Raw genomic sequence first — 24,913 nt, 5'->3', positions numbered from 1 at the left:
AGGCTGAAGCGGGGAATCGCTTGAGCCAAGGAGGGTAAAGCTGCAGTGAGCCATGATTGTGCCACCACACTCTAGCTTGGGCAACAGAGCAAAGCTCTGTCTGTCTCTTTAAAAAAAAAAAAAAAGAGGCCGGGCACAGTGGCTCATGCCTGTAATCCCAGCACTATGGTAGGCCAAGGCGGATCACCTTAGGTCAGGAGTTCAAGACCAGCCTGTCCAACATGGTGAAACCCTGTCTCTACAAAAATTAGCTGGGCATGGTGGTGAACGCTTTTAATCCCAGCTTCTTGGAAGGCTGAGGCAGGAGAATCGCTTGAACCTGGGAGGTGGAGGTTGTGATGAGCCAAGATTGCTCCACTGCACTCCAGCCTGGGTGACACTCTGTCTCAAAAAAAAAAAAAAAAAAAAAAAAGACTAATTTTTTAACCTGTAAATAATGCCACACAGACATAATTACTATTAAACATGTTATGCTAATTTATTGCCACATTATTCTTACCTAGTCTGTCTACCCAGTATGTGGTTTATACAGCCTAGTCAGTTACCTGCAACTTAAGCAAGAACTCTGGTACTCTGAGCACAATGTTTAGGCCACTGATGTTTTCCTTTTTAGAGAGAAGGGAGAATAATTGCAAACAACACATATAAGACCACAGAGGGTCTCTCACAGGAGTCAGCCAACGACAGCCAATGGGTCAAATCCAGCTAGCCCTCTGTTCATGTAAATAAAGTTTTATTGGAACATAGCCACGCTCCTTGGCTGCCCATGCCATTGGCTGGCATATTGTTTTGGCTGCTTTTGCATTGCAAAGGCGGAGTTGAGAGCTGCTACAGAGACGACAGAGCCTCCAGTGTGTACCAGCTGGCTCTTTGTAGGAAAAGTCTGCCCCACCCCTGCGCTACTAGGAAGAATTGCAGAGGAGTTGTGCCTAACTGTTAACTACTGAAATACAAATTCACATTTAAAAAGCAAGTGACAACTGGTGATAACTTACTCTGCCAATCAAGAGCCAAAGGAGCAGCTCCTCTGGGCTGCGTTCCAACTGTCCCAACCCTCTGGCTCCTGCCTTCTCCTGTGAGACTCTTCCCTTCTTCAGAGCTGTCCTCAAATGGAACTTGGGCCTTAAGTGAATCAAACTGTGCATCTCCCATATGCCATTTTTTGAGCAGAAAATAAAGTACCTTAATTTATCCACCCACAGAACAGTTTCTCAGATGGGGTGGGAAGGAATGCAGGGAGAATGTGTCTATGAGATTCCAGTGCTCATCTCTGTGGTTCAGAAGCCGTCAATAGCTCTAACAGAAAACCTCCTCACATCTGTCACACAAACACAGCCTATGGAACCAAAAATAAACCCCACACTGATGAAAGCCAGTGTGTCGAAAGATAATTTTAGATTTATTTGAAGACTTCAGAGACAGTCTCGCTGAAATTTTAAAACCACACCCCCAGAATACCCAACCCCTTGTGATTATGCTCAACCCTGCTGAGGAGGCAAAAACACTCCATTCCCTTTTATAAACCTCCCAGGCACCTCAGCTCTGTCTCCAGAATGGAGAGAGAGCATTCCTGAGTTACCATGTGACCCCTGAGGTCAGCTGAGTCATAGCTGAGGCCACACCACTGTCCAATATTCACTAATAGAGTTCACATATTTTTAACTTTCGGACACACACAGTCTAGCATCACAGGCTCCTTCCAGACACACTTGCCAAACTGCTCTCTTTTCCCCTACCTGAGGGCCAGCTCTATGGGGACAATAACTGTGTGTTACTCAGCACCTCTGAAATCCCCAGCACCTTCCAGGGAGCTCGACACCTGCATTTCAAAGAATGACAGTTATGCGATTTGTAAAACTTTAGAATGAGCTCGGATTACAGTTCAATCAAGTCACAGAATCACCCCATTAAACTTCTGTGCAGAGTATGGAGAGTCAGCTATTCACAATATCTACGCATTGCTTCCTGTTCCCATCGCTCTGAGGCTACTTTATCTTCTGTTCTTTGATGTGCCTTGTCTCTGTTCCCTCTGGCCCCATGTTTATGATGGCTGACGATGCTCATTTCCAAAGGTCTTGTCTGTTCTATTTATCTGCTGGGTCCTCCCAGGCTCTGTCTGTGGACAGTTGCTTAACAGATGCTATAGATGATTACAGAAAAAAAACTGTTAGGAAAACTCTCATTCTCACTTCTTATCATTCGCTCCCTCCCACAGCCAGACCAATCCTAAAAGAGATCAAGCTGACACCTGGTGGTCCCCAAAAGGTGCGGGTAATGGATCCTCACAGACCAAGGACAGTAGGTATTGTTTCTAGTTTACTGCCTCCTGGCAAGCTCATTATTACTGGACAAAGATCAAACCTCTTTGTCCTTGGTTCAGGCTCAAAAAGACTCTCAGCAGGATATCCATTAGTTCAAATTGCTGCCTCCAGTACAAAACGATTTCCCACCACTATTTTCCGGCATCCACTTGTGTCGGGGAGGATGAGGCCCCAGCAATGACGGATGAGGCCCCAGCAATGACGGATGAGGCCCCAGCAATGACGGATGAGGCGTAGGAGGGCGCAGTACTCCTTGCTTTCTCTCACATGTTACGTCTGGATGAAATGTAGACCAAAAGACAAAACTGTTTGGAAACATATGTCTCCAGAGTCATCCTAACTTGGAGGGGAGGGAACTCAGAGGCGTTAAGAGGCAAAACCTCAAAGCTGGCTCCCCACAGGAACATTCTAAAAGGCCATGGTGAGAATTTTCCCTCAGTTCTACAATGGGCTTGAGGTTCGATGGTCCCAACCTACTTTTAATCTCAAAAACTTCCTCCTTGATAACCTGACACATAAGATAACAGTAGAATGAACTCAGTAGCTATTCAGAAAGAGAACTTTTGAAAAGCACTCCATCTCAGCTGGATTTTTAAAAAGCACTCCAGAATCCAAGAACTGGGTCAGCAATATTTTCTTGTTACTGGTAATCTGACACAAAAGCACACAAGCTGAGAATGGAGAGTTCTACCTGGGGCCTCCAGGTGCCTGTGCCAGCCCCTGATACAGGCTGCAGGTACAGTGCGCTCTGCACATTCAACCAGTAAATACCAAATGAAAACCAAGAGCCAAAGTCTCCAGCTTCAGCATGAAGACCTGTCATTTTACACTGGGACAAATGGCACGGTATTTTGGATCAAAGTGGAATATTTTTCATTGATGACGTTTGTTTTAAAAAGATGGTTATACCAAACACCACCTGAAAACAAGTTCTATTTGACATGCAAAGCCACTGAATAAATAAATACTAGTTTTGTGGCTACTTCTGTTTTCTACTTCAGACCAACAGTCATCCCTTGAGCTCAGATTTTGGTCATCACAACAGGAGGGAGGCAGATGGGGAATGAAAGTAAGCTAAGATTGCTGCTGAGAGCCCCAGGCAGTGCTACAGCTAGTGCTCGACTTACGGCCACAATTGGTTCTGACAGACCGGTCGTAACACAATTTGGTCGTAAGTTGAGTAGGCTATATGCACGCGGAGATAGTAGTGCTGCCAGAAGCTGGTCCGCACTGTCGTACGCCCAGCTGGGCAACGTTTGTGCTGCCAGACGTGGAGCAGTCGTGGCTAGCAATTGTGGTCGTAAAGTTGAATGGTCGTAAGTTGCACAGGTCGTAAGTCGATCAATACCTCTATTTCCAAAAGGAATACTTCTTACCCCTGGGCCCAGAAGAAAAGTCTAGGAAGGGGAAGAAGGATATTTTTGATAAAAGGCATTTACTGTGAATTCTGTGAATATATGACCAACAAGCACACTTAGTTGCACAAATAGAAGACACATTAGCCAGGCGACCAGTAGCCCTGGGCTCTAATTCCATATATGCCTGGTGTCTCAATTCTGACAAGCCATTTCACTTCCTGGGACACAGCTTCTCGCCAGTCATATGACAGGTTGGTTAAGATGACCACTTAGGACTTTTCTGCTTTTTCTTTTTTCCTTTCCTGCAGGCATTCTTTTTTTTTTAATTGCATTTTAGGTTTTGGGGTACATGTGAAGAACATGCAAGATTGTTGCATAGGTACACACGTGGCAGTGTGATTTGCTGCCTTCCTCCCCATCACCTATATCTGGCATTTCTCCCCTTGCTATCTCTCCCCAACTCCCCACCCTCCGCTATCCCTTCCCTATTTCCCCCCAACTGACCCCAGTGTGTAGTGCTCCCCTCCCTGTGTCCATGTGTTCTCATTGTTCAACACCCGCCTATGAGTGAGAACATGTGGTGTTTGATTTTCTGCTCTTCTGTCAGTTTGCTGAGAATGATAGTTTCCAGGTTCATCCATCTCCCTACAAAGGACACGAACTCGTCGTTTTTGATGGCTGCATACTATTCCACGGTGTATATGTGCCTCATTTTCCCTGTCCAGTCTATCATCGATGGGCATTTGGGTTGGTTCCAGGTCTTTGCTATTGTAAACTGCGTTGCAATGAACATTCATGTGCATGTGTCCTTATAGTAGAACGATTTATAATCCTTTGGATATATACCCAGTAATGAGATTGCTGGGTCAAATGGAATTTCTATTTCTAGGTCCTTGAGGAATCACCACACTGTCTTCCACAATGGTTGAACTAATTTACACTCCCACCAAAAGTGTAAAAGTGTTCCTATTTCTCCACATCCTCTCCAGCATCTGCTGTCTCCAGATTTTTTAATGATCGCCATTCTAACTGGCGTGAGATGGTATCTCAATGCAGTTTTGATTTGCATTTCTCTAATGACCAGAGATGATGAGCATTTTTTCATGTTTGTTGGCCTCATGTATGCTTTTTCTTTTTTGAGATGGAGTCTTACTCCGTCACCCAGGCTGGAGTGCAATGGTGTGGTCTCAACTCACTGCAACCTCCGCCTCCCAGGTTCAAGCGATTCTCCCGTCTCAGCCTCTTGAGTAGCTGGGACTACAGTGCATGCCACCATGCCCAGCTAATTTTTGTATTTTTAGTAGAAACAGGGTTTCACTATGTTGACCAGGCTGGTCTCAAACTCCTGACCTCATGATATGCCTACCTCAGCCTCCCAAAGTGCTGGGATTACTTTTCTGCTTTTAAAAGTTCTAACAATGTATTCAAATTATATCCTACTCAATATATCCATGTAACAAAATTATACTTGTACCCCCCATAAATTTATACAAATTTAAAAAACAAATTATATCCTTAAAAGATCATTGTTTTCTCTGTAGGACACACAACACCGCAGGTATTTGCTGTCTCTTCTGAAGGCAGAACACTTACTGTATGTGTGAGCTGCGGCCTTCTTCCACTCATCTCTTAAACTCAATCCTTTAACTAAGGGGCCTTGTTTCAGGCATTTTTAGATCCCTGGAACTAGCACAAGGAGGGCTTCCCACAAGCAATGTTTACTATTATGGCTTCATCTTTATTTTAATTCTTCAAGTTAAAAATAGGAAATAAAGTAGCTCAACTCTCCAATTTCAGAGCTTCAAACATAATGGATCAAAGGACTCTGTCAACTCCAAGAACCACTGAAGTATTTTAACATGTCACTGTGAACTGACTAAAAGATGTACTTATGAACAGCCTTTTGAGATCCAAGTTGCTTTTAAGGAAAGTAGCCACCGTATTTACCTACAGTTACTGCACTGCTGTGACTCCAGAATTTAGAAATAGAGTATCATCTCGGAGAAATGTAGCAAACAGCACCTTCAGCTCAGCCTAACTAACAGGCTAAGTTATCTGGAGAAAGAAGCCTGAGGGCAGTTGGGGACATTTGGGAGCTACCCAAGTTCAAACAAGGCAAATGGAATATACAACACCAGGGAGGGGGGCGTGGCTGAATCATAGTGACTGACTGGAATGCAGAATGGAAGCCTAAGACTTTTATGACCTGCCTTGGGAAAAGTATGTAGTCAGCACACAATCTAGAAAAGGAGGGATGCTGGGAGAAAGAATCTATCGGTGTCCTCAGCACTGTCCTGTGTGAAGGGCGTCTTTACAAGCAGATGCACATATGGCGATAATCAAAGCCAGAACTATGAACAAGTTGCCCGGGGGAAAGCAAGCAAATAGGAAGGGCAGAGGGCAGTGTTAGAGGCACAGGCAGAGAGGAGATAACCACCTCACACACACTATAGTGACTAAAATAAAAAAGATGTACCATTAAGTGTTAGTGAGGGTGTGAAGAAATGCGTACCTTCATACATGACTTCATCCTGAATGTCCCACGTTACTGGTGGGAAAATGATGTAGTCACTTTGGAAAACAATATGGTGGTTCCTCAAAAGCTTAAACAGTTACCCCACAATCCAGCAATTCCGCTCCTAGGTATAAACCCAAAGGAAATGAAAACATACATCCATGCAAAAATTAGTACATGAATGTTCATAGCAGCATAATTTATAATAGCCAATAAGGTATAAACAATCCAAATGTCCATCAACTGACAAATGGATAAATAAAATATGTTATATGTATATTTATAATCCCAGCACTTTTGGAGGCCAAGGCAGGCGGATCACTTGAGGTCAGGAGTTCAAGACCAGTCTAGCCAACATGGTGAAACCCTGTCTCTACCAAAAATACAAAACATTAACTGGGCATGGTGGTGTGTTCCTGTAATATCAGCTACTCAGGAGGCCAAGGCAGGAGAATCACTTGAACCTGGGAAGTGGAGGCTGCTGTGAACCAAGATCACGCCATTGCACTCCAGCCTAGGTGACAGAGTGAAACTCCATCTCAAAAAATAAAAATAAAAATAAAGTATGTTATACTCATACAATGGAATATTATTCAGCCATTTAAAGGAATGAAGTACATATGCTACAACCTGAGTGTGAACCTTGAAAACATATTAAATGGGCCAGGTGAGGTGGCTCACACCTATAATCCCAGCACTTTGGGAGGCCCAAGTGGGCAAATCACCTGAGCTTGGCGTTCGAGACCAGTCTGGCCAACATGGTGAAACTCCATCTCTACTAAAATTACAAAAATTAGCCAGGCGTGGTAGCAGGCACCTGTAATGTAATCCCAGCTATTCAGGAGGCGGAGGCAGGATAACTGCTCAAACCCAGGAGGTGGAGGTTGCAGTGAGCTGAGATCATGCCACTGCACTCCAGCCTTGGAGACAGAGTGAGACTCCAGCTCAAGAAAAAAAAAAGAAGAAGAAGAAGAAGCCAGGCACAAAGGGCCATATAGTGTATGATTCTATTTATACGAAATGTCTAGATAGGCAAATCCACAGAGACTAAATAGATTAGTGGCTGCCTAGGGCTGGGGAGCTTGGGGCAAAGATGGGGAGGGAGTGGAGAGTGTAACATAGAATGAAGAAAACAGATCTAACATGTTTGAGGCTGGGAATATCTAAGGCTCTTCCTACACTGGCCCGGCACATGGGCTCTCAGGGGAGAAAGGCTGGGGCTGCATAGGTCACCCATTATTCCTTCTCCAGTACAGGTGTTAGTGGCCCGTACTCCCCAGACTTTCCTTTCTCCTCCCTCCCCAAACACCCACGTGGCTGCCCAGGGTGCCCAAATCTGAATCTGCCTCAAACACAGAAGTTACACCTTGACTTAGCAGTTTGGATTGGAAAGCTTTACTTTCTTGCCCACTTTTTTACCCTTTGAATTCTACATTCTAAAATGGATTTTCGATCCCCCAGGGATCAAATCTCATGAGTCTGTACCTGCTTAAATTACATGGTTAATGACAAGAATGACCTGCAAAACAAATAACCCTCATGTTTTGAGATGGGGAAATGCTCCAAGAGAAGACAGAATCATGCCTTATTCAACCAGCAGTCAAGCTTTCTCTGAGCCAAAGTTCTCCTGGGAAAGAGGAGTTTCCCTAAAGAAAAGAAGCAGGACAAAGTCTGGCCCAGCATCCCTTGCAGTCCCCTCTTACTCAGACTAAACACAGGCCACATTCTGAAACCAAGGCAAAAACTGGAGTAACTGACAAGGGAGCTGGCCTTGCACTCTTAACCCACATACCAAAGGCCCACACGACTCTGGCAGAACGCTGGGTGGGAGGCACTTACACACTCCCATCTGGGCCATTACAAGCATGCAGCTCTTTCTCCTCTTCCAGTCACAGTCTCAGGCACTTCCCCGGCCAACAAAGAGGGGGTGAGGACTCCAGCAGGAGCCCAGTGTGCGTCCCCACAAGGGGACCTTTCAAAACCCACTCGCAAGCACCGCCTGAGGATGAGGTCAGCCTCTCTTCTGTAGGCCACGAAACAAGCCGACTTTGTAGCCAGATGGCCATCCCCCTGTGAGGCCCTAAAGTTGCAAAAGGATTGGTTTCACCCACGGGGATCTCATTCCCTATGCAGGACACTCAGCCAAACCACTTGTAAATAGGTACATTCAGGCGACAGGCATAGAAACACTTACAAGAGCCTCTAGGAGGGGCATCAGGGTTGCCCTTCCCTCTCCTCCTCCCTCTCTCTGTTCTCTGACTGTAAGTCACCCTGTGCGCACTGCCGTCACCACCTCTAGGTTCACCTCCCAAAATATCTCCCTGTTTCCAGGATGATAGCCTCTTGCTCTGGAATCTATAATGGCTTCCCACTCACCACAGACCATGTTCATTCAAACACTTCACCTTGCCACTCCAGTTCCTGCAAGATGTGGCCATTTCACCTCCCCTCTCCTCTCAGTCCTTCTCCACGTGCCTCTCCTCCTCTCTAGTTACACAGCCTCGTAGTTAAGAACACATTCAGACCAGGTTCAAATCCCAGGTCTTGGGTGAGGTGCTTAAACCAATGTTTCAGTTTCCCCATCTGTAGGGCAGGGGTAATGATAGCACCTACTGTTCAGGTGAGTACAGGGCTGATGAAGGGAGAAAATACAGATACAGTGCTCAGAATAAAACCTGACACATGGTCTCACTCAATCATTAGCTATTAAAATACTTATTATTACTCATACAAGTCACTTATTTCATGAAGCCTTTCCTAGCAATACCAGTCAACATATTCTGATTCTCAAATGTTCTGTAACAGTCGGAAAGCATAAATACTGACTGGAATTGCTAGACACTGTTTCATGGGGCAGGTTACTTGGATGGTAATCAGGTGTTAATATTACCATTATGAAATTTATGTCATAAAACCCATACCAATGGCTCCCAAATTATTTCTCCCTCCAATGTCTCAATAAATTCACGACTTAGGGATACTATCTAGTTGTATAGTAACAGGTTTTGGTTTTTTGGATGCAGGCTTAATTCTGTTAAGAATAGAAACTTATGAAGAGCAGGAATCACACTACATCCCGTGCACACTAGAGTTCCCACCATGGACCACAGAGGATCATCAAGCCACTTTAATCAATTGAGAAACTCAAGCTTGTTGAATTTACAAACAGAATACTGTATTACTTAAAAAAACAAAAGTAGTACATGAGAGATTAAGTGGACCCTCAGAATAAGAATAGAAGCCTACTCTTTCTGATAGAAAAATTAGCCAGCATGGTGGCTCACGCCTGTAGTCCCAACTTCTCAGAAGGCTGAGGCAGGAGGATCGATTGATCCTGCTCAGGTATTGCCCTGGGCAATGTCATCCCCGCTGTGGGCAGCTCCATCAGAGCCTGCTCCAGGTTTCCGTCCACCTCCTCACTTGTTTGGCTGGGAAGATGCAGTGAGGAGTGGTCAGTTTGTAAGGGGAAATGGCATTTGGACAGCAAGGCTTTCCTTTCCCTCTGTCTCTAGGATAAAAGCTGCCCCCAGGGAACACGCCTGCTGCTCTCTCTTCCTGGCAAACTGTGCCTGAGCAAAGAAGCCTGCCCTTCCCAGGCACTGATGCGGCCCTGCTGGGTAAGACTGAGTCATGTGGGGGTTCAGTAAAAAACACAGAAATGTACAAGAAAAGATGGTATATTTCACCAGGAACAGCTATAAACAAGGCTAAGATAAAATACACAATCATCTGATATAAACAGACAATTGTGATGGACAATGATGTGTCCAATGATGGACAATGGAGACTCAGGGGCCATGGGGCTGGGAAGGAGGTGGATGATGAGAGGCTGCCTGGTGGGTACAACATGTGTTGCTCCAGGGATGGAAGCACTGAAGGCCCTGACTTCAGCACAGGCAATTTACCAATGTAGCAAAACTGCACTTGGACCCCATGAATCTACACAAATGTTTTAAAATTTAAAAATTTAAAAAAAAAAAAATTCTCACCAAGTGTGGTGGCTCACACCTGTAATCCCAGCAGTTTGGGAGGCCGAGGCATGCAGATCATGAGGTCAGGAGTTCGAGACCAGCCTGACCAACAACATGGCGAAACCCTGTCTCTACTAAAAATACAAAAAATTAGCCAGGCATGGTGGTGTGCACCTGTAATCCCAGCTACTCGGAAGGCTAAGTCAGGAGAATCACTTGCTCCCAGGACGCAGAGGCTGCAGTGAGCCGAAATCACGCCACAGCACTCCAGCCTGGGCAATAGAGCAAAACTCTGACTCAAAAAAAAAGAAGTTCTACACCAAAAGCATCAGATAGCATCTACACTACTACTAAGGATCAAGCTGTTGATTGGTTTGCCTGTTTAGCCAGAAGGCATTGGATCTTGGAAAGCACAGAACAGTCTTCAGGAAGGTTCAAGGAGACCAGGTATACCCCAAAACACATGGGGGCACATGGGCCCCATCCTCTAAATCATGTGTCTCCCACACACCCTCATCGAACATCGGAAATAGGATGAGCTGACACCGACAAACTTACGTGCTCTTTCATCTTGTGAGCTACAGTTGTTGACATCATGATGCAGCAGAGGCCAACGACCAGAATGAAGTAGAGGGCGTACATGAAGCGGGTGCTCAGGGACTGCCGAATCCTGGGGCAGCAATCACAGCAGAGAGAGCAGCCTGCAGACCCACAGCAGCAGGCCAGCTAGAAAAGGAACACAAGACAGCACTCAGAGCACAATACTGCCATAGATTAAGAAATATGGCCGGCACTGTGATACACACCCGGAGTCCCTGCTACTCGGGGGTGGGGGGAGGGGGCGGAGGATCGCTTAAGACTAGAGTTCAAGTTTAGCCTGGGCAACACACCAAGAATCTGTCTCTAAATATATATATAAACATATACATATACACACATATATATATATAATGTATCTAATGTATACTTTACATATACATACACACACACACACACCCCCACACACACATATATAATTTTTTTTTTAAACAAGACTCAGTGCAGTGGTTCACATCTTTAATCCCAGCTTTGGGGTTAAAGCTTGGGAGGTCAAGGTGAGATCGCTAGAGGCCAGGAGTTTGAGATCAACCTGGGCAACACGGCAAGATATCATCTCTTAAGAAACATTTTTTCTTTCATTAGCCAGGCATGGTGGCACAAACCTGCAGTCCCAGCTACGTGGGAGGCTAGCTCTAAGAAAAACACGACCATGAAAAAAGAAAAACATGACCATGAAAAAAGAAAAACATCACATTAGGTTGGTGCAAAAGTAATTGTGGTTTTTGCCATTACTTTATATATATATGAAATTTGGTCTGGTATAAGAGCTTCTAAAACTTCTGAAATTTCCTGAGCAACAGAGATTAACAGGAGAGTATTTCGCTACTAACGCCCTTTTCAATCATACCAGAGTTTGTATGGAGGCAACTGTTCCTGGGCCTCTAGATAGCTTCAGGATAGGGGGCTGCCTATCAGTGGAACCAACTATGTGGTTTAGAGGGTCAGAACTTTCAGGAGCACACACCTGGGCGGAGACTAGAGACTGAGCTAATTACCAATGGTCCATGATTTAATCAGCCCCATGTACATAATAGTGCCTCCATAAAAACCCTAATCAACGGGCTTCAGAGCTTCCAGTCTGGTGAACACATCTGTGTGCCAGGAGGTTGGTACACTCCAAATCCATGGGAACGATGCTCTTGCGTTTGGGACCCTTCTGGACAGCACCCTGTGTACCTCTTCATCTGGCTGTTCATTTGCATCCTTTATAATAAATTGATAATCGCCAGTAAAGAGTTTTCCTGAGTTCTGTGAGCCATTCTAGCCAATTTATGAACCTAAAGAGGGGGTTCTGTGAACCCCTGATTTATAGCTGGTCAGTCAGAAGCATGGAAGGCCTAAATTTGCAACTGGCATCTGAAATGGGAAAAGTCTTATGGAACCGAGCCCTTACCCTGTAGGGTCTGTGCTAACTCTAGGTAGTTAGTGTCAGAATTGAATTAAACTGTGGGATGCCCAGTTGGTGTCCTGTACTGAGCCACATTCATCCAGGCCTTCTGCTGGTCGACCTTCCAAGCTGAAAGATGACTATTCTTCCTAGGCTCCTTGACCACAGGACGTACAGGAACAGTTTGGTGTGTGAACAAAGCTTTCATCAGAATCATTCTGGTGCTATTTTTAATGACAGTCATCAATGGCTTGGGAGATGCCCAATTATTACACAGAAAAGCCACAGTTCATCTGAAGTATTATAATCATGACTCTTTAGACAAAAAGATTTCTGGAATCAGCTAACAGCAAGAGAAGAAGTCAAGAACTAGTAAGTGAAGTGAGAAGAACATGAAAAACAGAAAGTTGGGCCCAAGAATGTGAGGGAGAAGAAAAGGAAAAATCAGTTAGGCAGACAGCTAAGGCTAGTCCTCAAGGAAAGCCTGAAAAATCACAGCTACAGGTACAAATAGAGCTGCCTGGGGAAAAACCAAACTGAACCTGCACTGATAAGAAAGAGGGACCCAACAGAGAAGCCTTTTGTTCTTTCAGTGATGAGCAGGCTCCCAGGGAAAAGGTTCCTCCCCTTCTCAGGCATATATGCAGTGGGCTTGGTGAGAACTTGCACAGTGAGCAGAGGGGAGGCTTACCTAAAACAAACCTCGTTTGTAAAATAGTTATACAAATGAGAAGCTGCACTTTGTGTTTACCCAAGACATGCCCAAGGCTGCACAGATAAGTAGAGTTACACAGACAGCTTCACAGATAAGGGAAGTTATGCAAACAACTACAGAGATCAGGGGAGTTTCCCATACAGCAACCCACTCAAGTCCTCCTTTCTGCTGCAGAGAGCTTTCTTCATTAACTCCAATTTCACCCCTGTGTTCACATTAATCTTTTTTTTTTTTTTGAAACAGAGTGTCACTCTTCTTGCCCAAGCTAGAGTGCAATGGCATGATCTTGGCTCACTGCAACCTCCACCTCCCAGGTTCAAGCGATTCTCCTGCCTCAACCTCCCATGTAGCTTGGATTACAGGCGCACGCTACCATGCCTGGCTAATTTTTGTATTTGTAGTAGAAACGGGGTTTCACCATGTTAGCCAGGCTAGTCTCAAACTCCTGACCTCAGGTGATCCACCCGCCTTGGCCTCCCAAAGTGCTGGGATTACAGGTGTGAGCCACCATGCCCAGCCTCACATTAATCTTTAATTTTCTTGGTCCTGAGACAACCAGCTTGGATAACACCTCAGGACAACATGATCATCAACCCTAAACCATTTCAAAAGGGACTAGTCAAAATCCATGACCCTAGGGATGAATGTACAAGCACCTAGGGCGCTGGGATGGGAAAGGCTATGCCTGCAAGCCATTCACCCTTGTAGGAAATAATGAGAGCATGTAACTTGAAGCTCAAAAGAAATGAGCTTTTTACACCGCATTTCTACCAGAGTTTCATGCCCCAAATGGTAAGCTTTTTAGGTTAATGAGTAGGAGTTGGGCCCAGAGGAGCACAGAGTTCTTGCTATACCTCTAACAGCATACACATCTTTTCTTTGGAGAAAGTGGATCACCAGGGCAATAGAGAATGGTGATTAAAAGCTCAGGCTCAAAGTCAGCTTGGCTGGTTTTGTGGCCTGGCTTTGCCACCTACTAGCTGTGGACCACAAGCAAGTTACTCACCCTTTAAAAACTCAAGACTCCTCGTTTATAAAGTGGGGGTGGTAGAAGTATTTACACTATGTTCTCTTGGATAACCTAATCAGACGCACCTGGTGCCAGAAAGCAGTCCCTGTTATACAAGCGGGGAATGCTACAAGAGATGGCCATAAACTGCAACTTACAATAAAATCTGTATGTATTAACACTGTATTTTACATAAAACCTAAAACCTAACAATTCAATCTTTTGATAATGATTTGGAAGGAAGTTTGAGACTTTGCAAGGCTTCAAGACAAGCATCAATTAGAATGCTACACCATAAACATCACTTATAATGAGCTAAGATCACAGGCATCTGGGTAAGACAACATACCATAATGATGGTATGACAGATCTTCGAATCACAGTCATTTCCCTAGTTATCTCATCTACTTCATGAGACTGTCCTTGTTTGAGCCCTTTGTCATTCTGTACTGTTTCACCACTTCAAATTCTTCCTAACCAACTCTCTCCATCTTATGTCCAGTTTTCCAAGCCAGCTTCCTCCGGAGTCTTCTTGACTCACAAAATTAAGCCACCGCTTTGTGAAAGAAAACATTCTACTTGGGCTGAGATAAGAGAATACACAAGTGATATCCTAACATTACGGCATGTGTGGGTGGTTTTATGGGCCACTTTGCTTTACAATTCCTTCATTGATGTTCTCAATCTCTGCTTTTACTGACCTCTTTCCATTCACATGCCCAGTGGCTTTTCTCTGCCTCCTGAACCCTTTCCCAACTGCCTCCTTCGCCGATTTTTGTTGTTGTTGTTGTTGTTGTTGTTGTTGTTGTTGTTGTCAAAGAGACAGAGTTTCATTGTGTTACAATGGGCTCAAGTGTAACACAGTGAAACTCTGTTTCTTTAAACTCTCTCTCAAACTCCTGGGCTCAAGTAATGCTCCTGCCTCAGCCTTAGCTGGGACTACAAGCACAGGACGCCATGATACCATGCCTGGCTGGCTGCTCACTCTCTAAGTTACCATGTGGTCTTAGATAACCTCTCACTGTATTTCAAGTTCAAATGTGATCAACAAAATACTTATTATATTTGGGAAAATAAGTATTTTGGAAATAGTTAATGCCTCCCACAATAAAACATTTCCACAGCTGAATCAACATTTAAACTTACTATTACCTCCACAGAGGGAAAAATGAACAGATACATACACACTGTGAGCCTAATTGAATTTAATCATCTAAAGACAAATAGCAACAGCAGGAATGTGACTGTGGAAAACGTAAAAAGAAAGCCCTATTGGTTTAACCCTATCCCATCATTGAAGTCATATGTCATTGTATGGATCTAATTTTCCAAATTTAATTTTTATTCTTACCCTATACAATGCTATAGTATTAAAAATATACATATGTATATATATTTGTATGTGCCTATATGTATGTGGAATACACATATTCCAAATATCAGAATGCACTAGCCTTTCTCTACTAGCCCAAAAGTGATTCTTCAAAGTAAACTAAGGCAATAATTAAGGGTACATCCATATTATCTTAAGCTACACATTGATATAGACATCAGGTAGAAATTAAAAACAGCATCCATAAAAGAAACATTTATGTTAGCATCTAGGGAATCTCACAACGCTGCTGTCTGACCACTTGTTTCTGGAGAAGCATAACTCTGAATAAAATGGCTTCACATCCAGGCCCTGCCAACTACAGGGGTAAGACACTGAGCATGTCACTCACTTCCAAAACTGGAAAAGTCAATTCCTGGCTGGAACTACTGGTGCTTTCACAAGCTTGGAGAGAAGGGCCACGGTTTCATTACCCTGGGCTCCAAAAGGGCATACAGCTTTTACTGAACAAGTCAGCATATAAAAAACAAATAAATACAGAATGTACAACACCAAGAGAGAACACTAATATAAAACATGGACTTTAGTGGTAGTGATCTGTCAAGGTAGGTTCATTGATTCTAACAAAGGTACCCCTCTGGTGGGAGGTGCTGATAATGGGGGAGGCCGTGCCAGCTGGGAGGGGTAGCATATGGGAACTCTCTGTAACTTCCTCTTAATTGTGCTGTGAACCTAAAACTGCTCTAAAAAAATATTAAGCCTATTTTTAAAAAGTCTAAACAACACAGTACCTGCCCACCAATGGCTCAGTAAATGGATGCTGGCTGAATAATGTATGGTAAAGTCACAGTGACAACACTCCTCAAACACAGTGGCTGGCAATCCCTCCATGGGACCAAGTTCACAACTGCAAGCTACACTCAATTCCTACGCAAGCGCTGAATCACAGAGAATACTAAGGGTGTCAATTTGCAGATACTACACACTCTCCTCCACAGGAGGTAACATTACACATGCAAAAGGGAGTCCAACAATATCTTTGGAGGCAATGCTTGCAATCCTTCCAGAAATTCCTCTCACAGATACATTTCCAAAAAGGCACAGAGATTTAGGTATGAGGTTGTTCATTATAAACACTGGAAACAGCCCTATTTTCCAGCTACACAGGAATGAATTACAACCTATACAATGAAATACATTTTAAAACAATACGTCAGTTGTGTTAGACCAAATTGTGTCCCCCCAAATTCCCATGTTGAAGTGCTAACCCCTAGTACTTCAGAAAGTGACTGTATTTGCAGACAGGGCCTTTAAAAAGGTAATTAAGGTTAGGCCAGGCTGGGTAGATCACACCTATAATCCCAACTCCCAAGACAGGCAGATTGCTTGAGGCCAGAAGTTCAAGACCAGCCTGGCCAACATGTCAACACCCCATCTCTACTAACAGTACAAAAATTAGCCAGGCATGGTGGCACATTCCTGTAGTCCCAGCTTCTGAGGAGGTTGTGGCATGAGAATCGCTGAAACCCGGGAAGCAGAAGTTGCAGTGAGTCAAGATTACACCACTGAACTCCAGCCTGGGTGACATAGCATGACTCTGTCTCAATGAAAAGGTGTTTAAAGTTAAATACTACTACTGGGGTGGTCCATAATCCAACAGGACTGCTTATAAGAGGAGGACGCTGGGCCCAGTGTCTCACACCTGTAATCCAGCAGTTTGGGAGGCTGAGGCAGGCAGATCACAATGACAGGAGTTCAAGACCAGCCTGGCCAACATGGTGAAACCCCCTCTCTACTAAAACACAAAAATTAGCCAGGTGTGGTGGCACGTGCCTGTAATCCCAGCTACTTGGGAGGGCTGAGGCAGGAGAATTGCTTGAGCCTGGGAGGTGGAGGTTGCAGTAAGCCGAGATCGTGCCACTGCACTCCAGCCTGGATGACAGAGCAAGACTTGGTCTTGGGGGGAAAAAAAAAAAAAACAGAGGAGGACACACACACAGGGACAGCACAGCAACACGATGGCCATCTATAAGCCGATAAGAGAGGCTGCAGAAGAAACCAACCTGCATACAACTTGCTCTTGGACTTCTGGCCTCCAGAAGTGAGAAGCTGGATTTCTGTTGGGTAAACCACCCAGTCAGTGTTACTTTGTTACGGTAGCCCCAGCCAACTAACACAGGCAGTACGCCCTGCTATTTTGTATATCTACCTACATACGCATATGTGGTGTATATGCATACATAAAAGACCACTAACACTGACTGCCTGGGAACAGGCCTAAATGTGGGGAGGAACAGGGGACATCTATTATTTAGTGTTCTGCTCTCCTGGTTGGGTTTTTACCGTGTGTATGCATTACTCTTATAGTTAAAACATAAAGAAAACGGACTAATTGAGAAAAGCAAATTAGGCACAGTGGCTCATGCCTGTAATCCCAGCACTTTTGGGAGGCTGAGGTGGGTGGATCACTTGAGCTCGGGAGTTTAAGCCCAGCCAGGGCAACACGGCGAAATCTTGTTTCTACAAAAAATACAAAAATTAGCCATGCGTGGTGGTGCATGCCTGTGGTCCCAGCTACTTGGGAAGCTGAGGCAGAAGGACTGCCTCTCAAGTAGCTCGAGGCAGGTCGAGGCTGCAGTAAGCAGAGACTGCACCATTGCAGTCTGGTCCAGGCCACAGAGACCCTGTCTCAAAAAAGAAAAAGAAAAGCAACTAAGTTGAACGACACTGATATAAAAGCATTTGCAAATGTGGTATTGTTGTGTGTTGGGGTTTTTCCTTTCTGAAGACGCTTCCCCTCCCCCAAACATACTGCAAAGAAAAATCTTTCAAAGAGCCTGGCACACCCTCCCTCCAACCGCAGGAATGGCAAAGGCTTTTCCAAATAGGAGGTGCTTTGTCCTTGCTGGGGCAAATAATCAAAATGAAAGGATAAGCCAGCTCTGGCTTATCTTACCTGAAGCGGGGCCTCCTGCTTAGTGTTATTTTTTTTCTCCAATCCAAAGACCAGCCCTGCAACACACACCCACATAACTACAGAAAATAAATATGTCTCCCTCTCTGTCCTCCCCACCGGCCTTGGGCACAGATGGTCCTTCCAAGCATTGATCTAGGTATGTGAGGAAATGCTCACAGAAACATGAGCTAGGGCTGGTAGTAACTTTCAAGTGCTTTTTCTGTTAAATAAAAAGCACAATACCTCATCACCCAGAATTTCCAGTTGGCAACAAGAATAAGGAAGAAGGCCAAACATATTACAAAATCGGCACACAAACACACACAACACATGTACCTTAATCATAAAAGGGTCTCTGTCTGTCTCTCTCAAGTCTTATCTTCACAGTTCCAAAGGCCTGACTACCAGGTTAAGTCACAGTAACCAAGAGGACAAGCTGCTGGGAAGAGCACAGGTCCAAGAATCCGAGAACCTGGACTCAACTCCAGCAAAGTGACCTTCTTTTCTGGGTCTTGGTTGTCACCACCTGCAAGTCGAAAGAGCCCAGGTAGACAATAGGTGGTAGATGAATAGGATTCATCTCACATCCAGGGCAGCGGCTGCCAGAAACTCTATGCTGAGGAGGATTCTTAAGGCTGAATTTTTCAGCAGGCAGAGTATAATGACCAATGAGTGCCATCTGCCACAGGCATGGAAAGATAGCATGGTGGCATCACACCACATTCCTGTCAACTCCACAAGAGGTAACTGGATATCCTTAGCATCCATAACTTCTTAGATGCTGAAAAACAAACTGCAACAGGCAAGCATGCCAAGTAACCCCACAGCAAGGAGGAGAGAAAAGCAACCACAAAGAGAAGCAAGAACTAAAAAGTGGAGCAGCGGCAAGCTCTTTAAGCACCCCACATGGGAGACAAAATGGTAAATGAAAGAAGCCACGTTTGCTTATTCCGCTTACCCACAGAATTTTACAAAGTCCCTTACCAGCAGAATTTCACAAAGCCCCTGACTCTGACTGAGTGTGTCCCTCCAGAAGAATGCCCTGAAGATGATCAGCAGCACACAGCACAGGTTCCCAAGCCTCTTGCCTGAATCACTTGAAATATATATACACTTTTTTCCCTTTTTTTTTTTTTTTTGAGACAGTCTCGCTTTGTCGCCAGGCTGGAGTACAGTGGCACGATCTTGGCTCACTGCACCCTCCACCTGCCAGGTTCAAGTGATTCTCCAGCCTCAGCCTCCCGGGTAGCTGGGATTATAGGCACCCAAACACCCAGTTAATTTTTTGTCTTTTTAGTAAACACGGGGTTTCACCATGTTAGCCAGGCTGGTCTCAAACTCCTGACCTCAGGATCTGCCTGCCTTGGCCTCCCAAAGTGCTGGGATTACAGGCGTGAGCCACCGCACCCAGCCCTGAATCATTTTATTTGCACATCTGTTGTAACTTCTGAGCAGTGGAAGAGCTGCCATCACCTGTCTATAAACTGTGGGCTGAAACTCTCCTTTGGAGCAGTCTAACAGAAACCTTCGGAAAGACTATCAGGTGGCAATCTTCGGCAAAACCTGTGAATAAACTAACTTGATTTTAAAGCCTGATTTTTCTTTTGTTGACACACAGGTAATGTAAGCATCACTCTATTGCTGCATGGTCTATGTTCTGCACGGTACCAGCTCACACCTTACATTCATGACAATGGTCCAGGCAGCACATATGTTCTGATACCTTTATTCCACTTCCAAATGAAGTGTCCTAAGCAAATAAATGCTTAGGATACTTCTGTCACAAGAATGATCCCAAAGGTGGGTCACATTTTTTAGCCTCAATGCTTGAGTTTGGGCGAGTATGAACTCCTTGGCCATGTGGAAAGCAACTATTCTGAAAGACTTGCTCCTTCGTGTGCCTAAACTAAGTCCAAACCGTAAAAGGAAGTATGACACCACCCTTTATTCAGTCCCTTTTCCTCACTTGTAGAAATACAGGAGACCTAGCAAAACTAAGGAAAGACATTAAGAGTTTTCTGTGAGCTACAAAAATCATAATACTGTTCCTTAATAAACAGCAGTGGGACGGGGAACAGCGGGGAAGTTCCTCAAATATTGAAACTGACCAAGCTGTTAGAACTCAGGCGTTCCTGGGCATGCTGGGAGGCTGCGGCACCAAGGAAACAGAAGAAAAGCACTGGCTGGGTGTGGTGGCTCGTGCCTGTAATCCCAGCACTTTGGGCTTGGTGGATCATAGGTCAAGAGATCAAGACCATCCTGGCCAACATGGTGAAACTCCATCTCTGCTAAAAATATAAAAAAATTAACCCGGCATGGTGGCACATACCTGTAGTACCAGCTACTCTGGAGGCTGAGGTAGGAGAATTGCTTGAACCTGGGAGGCAGAGGTTGCAGTGAGCCCAGATCACACCACTGCACTCCAGCCTGGTGATAGAGTGAGACTCGTCTCAAAAAAAAAAAGCATTAAAAACCTAAAACTGGGTTCAAATTTTTTTTGTTCAAGTAAACAGCACTGCATCTTTTAACTACACATTTCCACATCCTTCAGTAATATATAGTACTACCCATGCTGGGTCAGGGCTTCATTCCCTTCCTTCTCTTTTGAAGCTTTGGGGTTACCTTTGAGTCAATTGTGGTCTGCAGAAGAAATGAACAATTCTCTACCTTGAAGAGCAACATTCATTGAAATTCTGGACCCAACAACAAACACTTGTGGCAATATTCTCCCCATCCCAAGCTCAGAAACAGCTTCCACTGAGCTTAGACAGACCTTTCTTTCCACTATAAGAGGGCAGTGGCGGGGTGGGGGGCTGAGTGGCACCACAGTGCCAGGTACTGTCTTTTCTTGATGGTTATGCAATGACATGGTGCAACTTAAAAGCTAGGAGAACAAGCACAAAAATTCCTCTGCTCAATAAGGAGTTTCTGCACAATCAGTGTAGCTGCAGGTAGTTCCTAATTCACAAATGGCTGTATTCTGGAAAACTCAACACATACACATGCGGTTTTTCTGGGGCTTACAGTGGCTTTCCCCCATACAAAAGAATACACGGCAACCTATGAAAGCTTACTGAATCAGCCAGGTGCGGTGGCTTACGCCTGTAATCCCAACACTTTGGGAGGTCGAGGAAGGTGGATCACTTGAGGTCAGGAGTTCGAGATCAGCCTGGACAATATGGTGAAACCCTGTCTCTACTAAAAATACAAAAATTAGCTGGATGTGGTGGCGGGTACCTGTAATCCCAGCTACTTGGGAGGCTGAGGCAGGAGAATCGATTGAACTGGGGATGCGGAGGTTGTAGTTAGCCGAGATCACTACCCTCCAGCCAAAGAGACTCTGTCTCAAAAAAAACAGAAAGCTTACTGAATCCACAATAATATTAGCTACCAATAGTTAACACTTATTCATCTCTTGCTCTCTGCAAGATACAACTATTATTATTACCGACTGACAATCATCCCTATTTTACAGAGATGAGAGCAGGGCTCAGAGAGGTTAGGCAGCTTAAGGTCAGAGCCGGCAAGTGCTAGACTTATTTAAATCTGGTAGGCTCTTTGCCATTCTTCTTCACTTACTACTGGCATAGGTGTGTGAACAAGACAGGTAACACTGGCCTGAAACTGGCTTTGAACTTCGGTTTCCTATAGAAGGGAGACAGGCTACATTGGAAAAAGGAAGCAATTTTTCTTCCCTGTCCCTGTGTGTACAGTAAGCATTCAGTAAGTATCTGAAGAGGTCACTTCCCTTTCTGTGTCCCTTCCTGTCTCACATACAACCTCTCAATGGCCTCAGTGAACCTGGATGGCTTCTTCTAGTGCCTTGCCCCAGGCAGCTCAACCACCCCAATCACCAAGCTCCCTGCCTCACCAAGTCCTACCCCTGATTAAAAGCCCTATTCCTAATCCTATGGCGATAACAAGGCCATTCATTCACTCTGCTAATATTTACTATACTCTATGCCTGCTATGTGCTTTGTTAATTCCTGGGAATGCCGCAGTAAACAAGAAACCTTGATTCTACCCTAAGCAAGAAAACAAAGATATACATAAGAATGACCATCTATATGACATCTATTATACATCTAATACATGTGGTTTCAGAGAAGAAACCTGAATGTTCAATAAAAAGAGTATGATTTAAGATCAATTAAATTATGAAAGGTTCATATTACAGAATATAATACACCCACTGAAATGATGATACAGGTTATACAGAAAAATGTACGGCCATCGAAAGACATCCACACTGTAGAAACTGAAAACCGTTAACATAATAGTATCAAGTATGACATCATTTTGGGTAAAAATGTAACAAGACATAGATCAGCACCAACAACAAAAAACAAACTAGAAGGATATACCAATATACCAACAGTAGTTAACAGAGTTGTAGAATTATGAGTGACTACGCTCCTCTGCATTTTCTGAACTCTCCACAACAAGCATACATCTTATAATTAGAAAAACATTACAAGTTTCTATTTTGGAAGAAAACAAAACATTCCTGTTCCACCTCATAGGCGTAAGCCCTCATATATTTGTTAAATGCATCAGCCACTGAGTAAATCAAACCTACTTCAGCTATGTGATTGGAAGAAAACAGCCAGAGTGAACTATCACCATAAGTGAGGCATTAAAAAACAAAACAAAAAAAAAAAAACCTACTGTCCTGTATACTTAAAAATAGTTGGGTCGGGCACAGTGGCTCAAGCCTGTAATCCTAGCACTTTGGGAGGCCAAGGTGGGCAGATCACTTGAGGCCATGAGTTGGAGACCAGACTGACCAACACGGTGAAACCCCTTCTTTACTAAAAATGCAAAATTAGCTGGGTGTGGCAGCACATGCCTGTAATCCCAGCTACTCGAGAGGCGGAGGTAGGAGAATCGCTTGAACCTGGGAGGTGGAGGTTGCAGTGAGCCAAGATTGTGCCATTGCACTCCAACCTGGGCAACAAAAGTGAAACTTCCATCTCAAAAAATGATTAAGATGGTAAATTTTATGTATGTGTTTTTCACCCTGCAAGAAAAAAAATTCCTTAAGCCTTGTAAAACTTTTTAGAGTTTAATATAAATAAACCAAAACTTGGTAGAATTTGAAGCATTTAAAAATAAAATGAAAAAAATTAAACAGCTATCGACATGGCTTGGATTTGTGTGTCTCCATCTAAATCTCATGTAGAATTGTAATCCTTAATGTCAGAGGTGGGGCCTGGTGGGAGGTGACTGAATCATGGGGGAAGATTTCTCATGAATGGTTTAGCACCATCCACTGGGTACTGTTCTCACAATAGGGAGTGTGCTCTCATGAGAGCTGGTCATCTAAAACTGTGGCATCTTTTCACTCACTCTCTCTCTTGCTCCTGCTCCTGTCATGTAAGACACCTGCTCCTCCTTTGCCTTCTGCAATGATTGGAAGTTTCCTGAGGCCTCCCTGAAAGCAGAACCCGCTATGCTTCCTGTACAGCCTGCAGAATGGTGAGCCACTTAAACCTCTTTTCTTTATAAATTACTCAGTCTCAGGTATTTCTTTACAGCAATGCAAGAACAGATTAAAATGGCTACCTAAAAGTTCAAGAGGTTGAACAGAAAGCTATGTATTTCCCTACGTTGGAAATACGCTCTTATAGTTCCTTTACCTAGGTTTCTTAAATTTTGAGTTCAGAGAATCCCCTACAGCACAAGGCTTTCATAATCACACCCATAATTGTGCCAGCAGGATTGTGGGGACCATGAGAGAGGAGTTTCTGACAAGTGATTTCTCACACAAGTTTCAACATACTAGAGCTGTGTTATTTTCCATATTGAACATTTCCATGAAACCAACAGTGAAGGGTCAACTTAGTATCTCCAGCCACCAGAACCAAGTATGAAATGGGCAAGAACAGGCTGTGAACAATGCAAAGCCAGCAACCAGCTTTGGGGTTGCAATGGAGTCCGGGGCAAAGATGTTCTCTCCTTTTTTGGCATTTCTTTCTCAGGAGGTTAGGGTTACTTTCAGCACCAAAAGAATGTTTATCGAGTCCTCTGTTCTCAGACAACAGCGGGATTCTTTGAATCATTCCATTACACTGCCCTCTCTATAAAAAAATATCTCATTACACTTGATACATTTCAGCAGGTTGGTACGATCTATAGGGTTTGAGGCTGAAGGGTAAACAACCTCCCTTCTGACAACTCAACAGAAAACAAACGTTCCTGAGAGGCAGATCCTTCAGAGCAAGATTTCTCAGACTCAGCACGATTGACACTGGGAGCCAGAAAGTTCTTTCTTGTGAGGGGCTGTCCTGTAGACCAGATGCTGATGTTCAGCAACATCCCTGCCTCCACCGCTAGATGCCAGCTGCAACTCTCCCTCTTCCCTGCAAGGCGTGACGATCAGAAATGTCTCCAGACAATGGCTCCCCAGTTAAAAGCCACTGAGTTAGGGGTGCAGAGCAAGAGCCATCTCCACAGTCAGATTGTCGGGGCTCACCACCTTCAGTCTTAACACAGAACAGCATGCTGGCAACTTGCGAGAATAGCACTTCTATGTGCGTGAGAACACCTGCTGGAAAGCTAAAGCCGTCTTTACGCCTTCATTCCCACTAAGGAAGAAACAAGAGCTGTTGGAACATTCATTTGCACCCACTGAAGCAACAAATACCTGTGGGAGAAGAGGGCTGAAAAAGGTGAGTTAGGCCGGGCACAGTAACTCACGCCTGTAATCCCAGCACTTTAGGAGGCCAAGGCGGGTGGATCATGAGGT

The 24,913-nt window shown here is 44.4% G+C and overlaps 1 protein-coding gene across 2 annotated transcripts in view; it reads right to left on the bottom strand.

Annotated features, from left to right (window-relative positions):
* Positions 1-24,913, bottom strand: part of SERINC5 (serine incorporator 5) — a 129,998-nt gene that overhangs the window by 57,063 nt on the left and 48,022 nt on the right. The window contains exon 2 of one of the 2 annotated variants that reach the window (XM_032277285.1): positions 10,724-10,891. In XM_032277285.1, the coding sequence (XP_032133176.1) occupies positions 10,724-10,891 (168 nt within the window). Of the gene's footprint in view, positions 1-7,986; positions 10,167-10,723; positions 10,892-24,913 lie in introns of those variants that run through there. The other variant, XM_032277287.1, reaches the window with a different exon arrangement.

This window comes from Sapajus apella, unplaced genomic scaffold, assembly GCF_009761245.1.
Source record: "Sapajus apella isolate SASKATOON/1434 unplaced genomic scaffold, GSC_monkey_1.0 scaffold1, whole genome shotgun sequence".
NCBI classification, from domain to species: domain Eukaryota; kingdom Metazoa; phylum Chordata; class Mammalia; order Primates; family Cebidae; genus Sapajus; species Sapajus apella.
The sequence above is the reverse complement of the archived record's forward strand: the minus strand, read 5'-3'. Positions and strand labels throughout refer to the sequence as shown.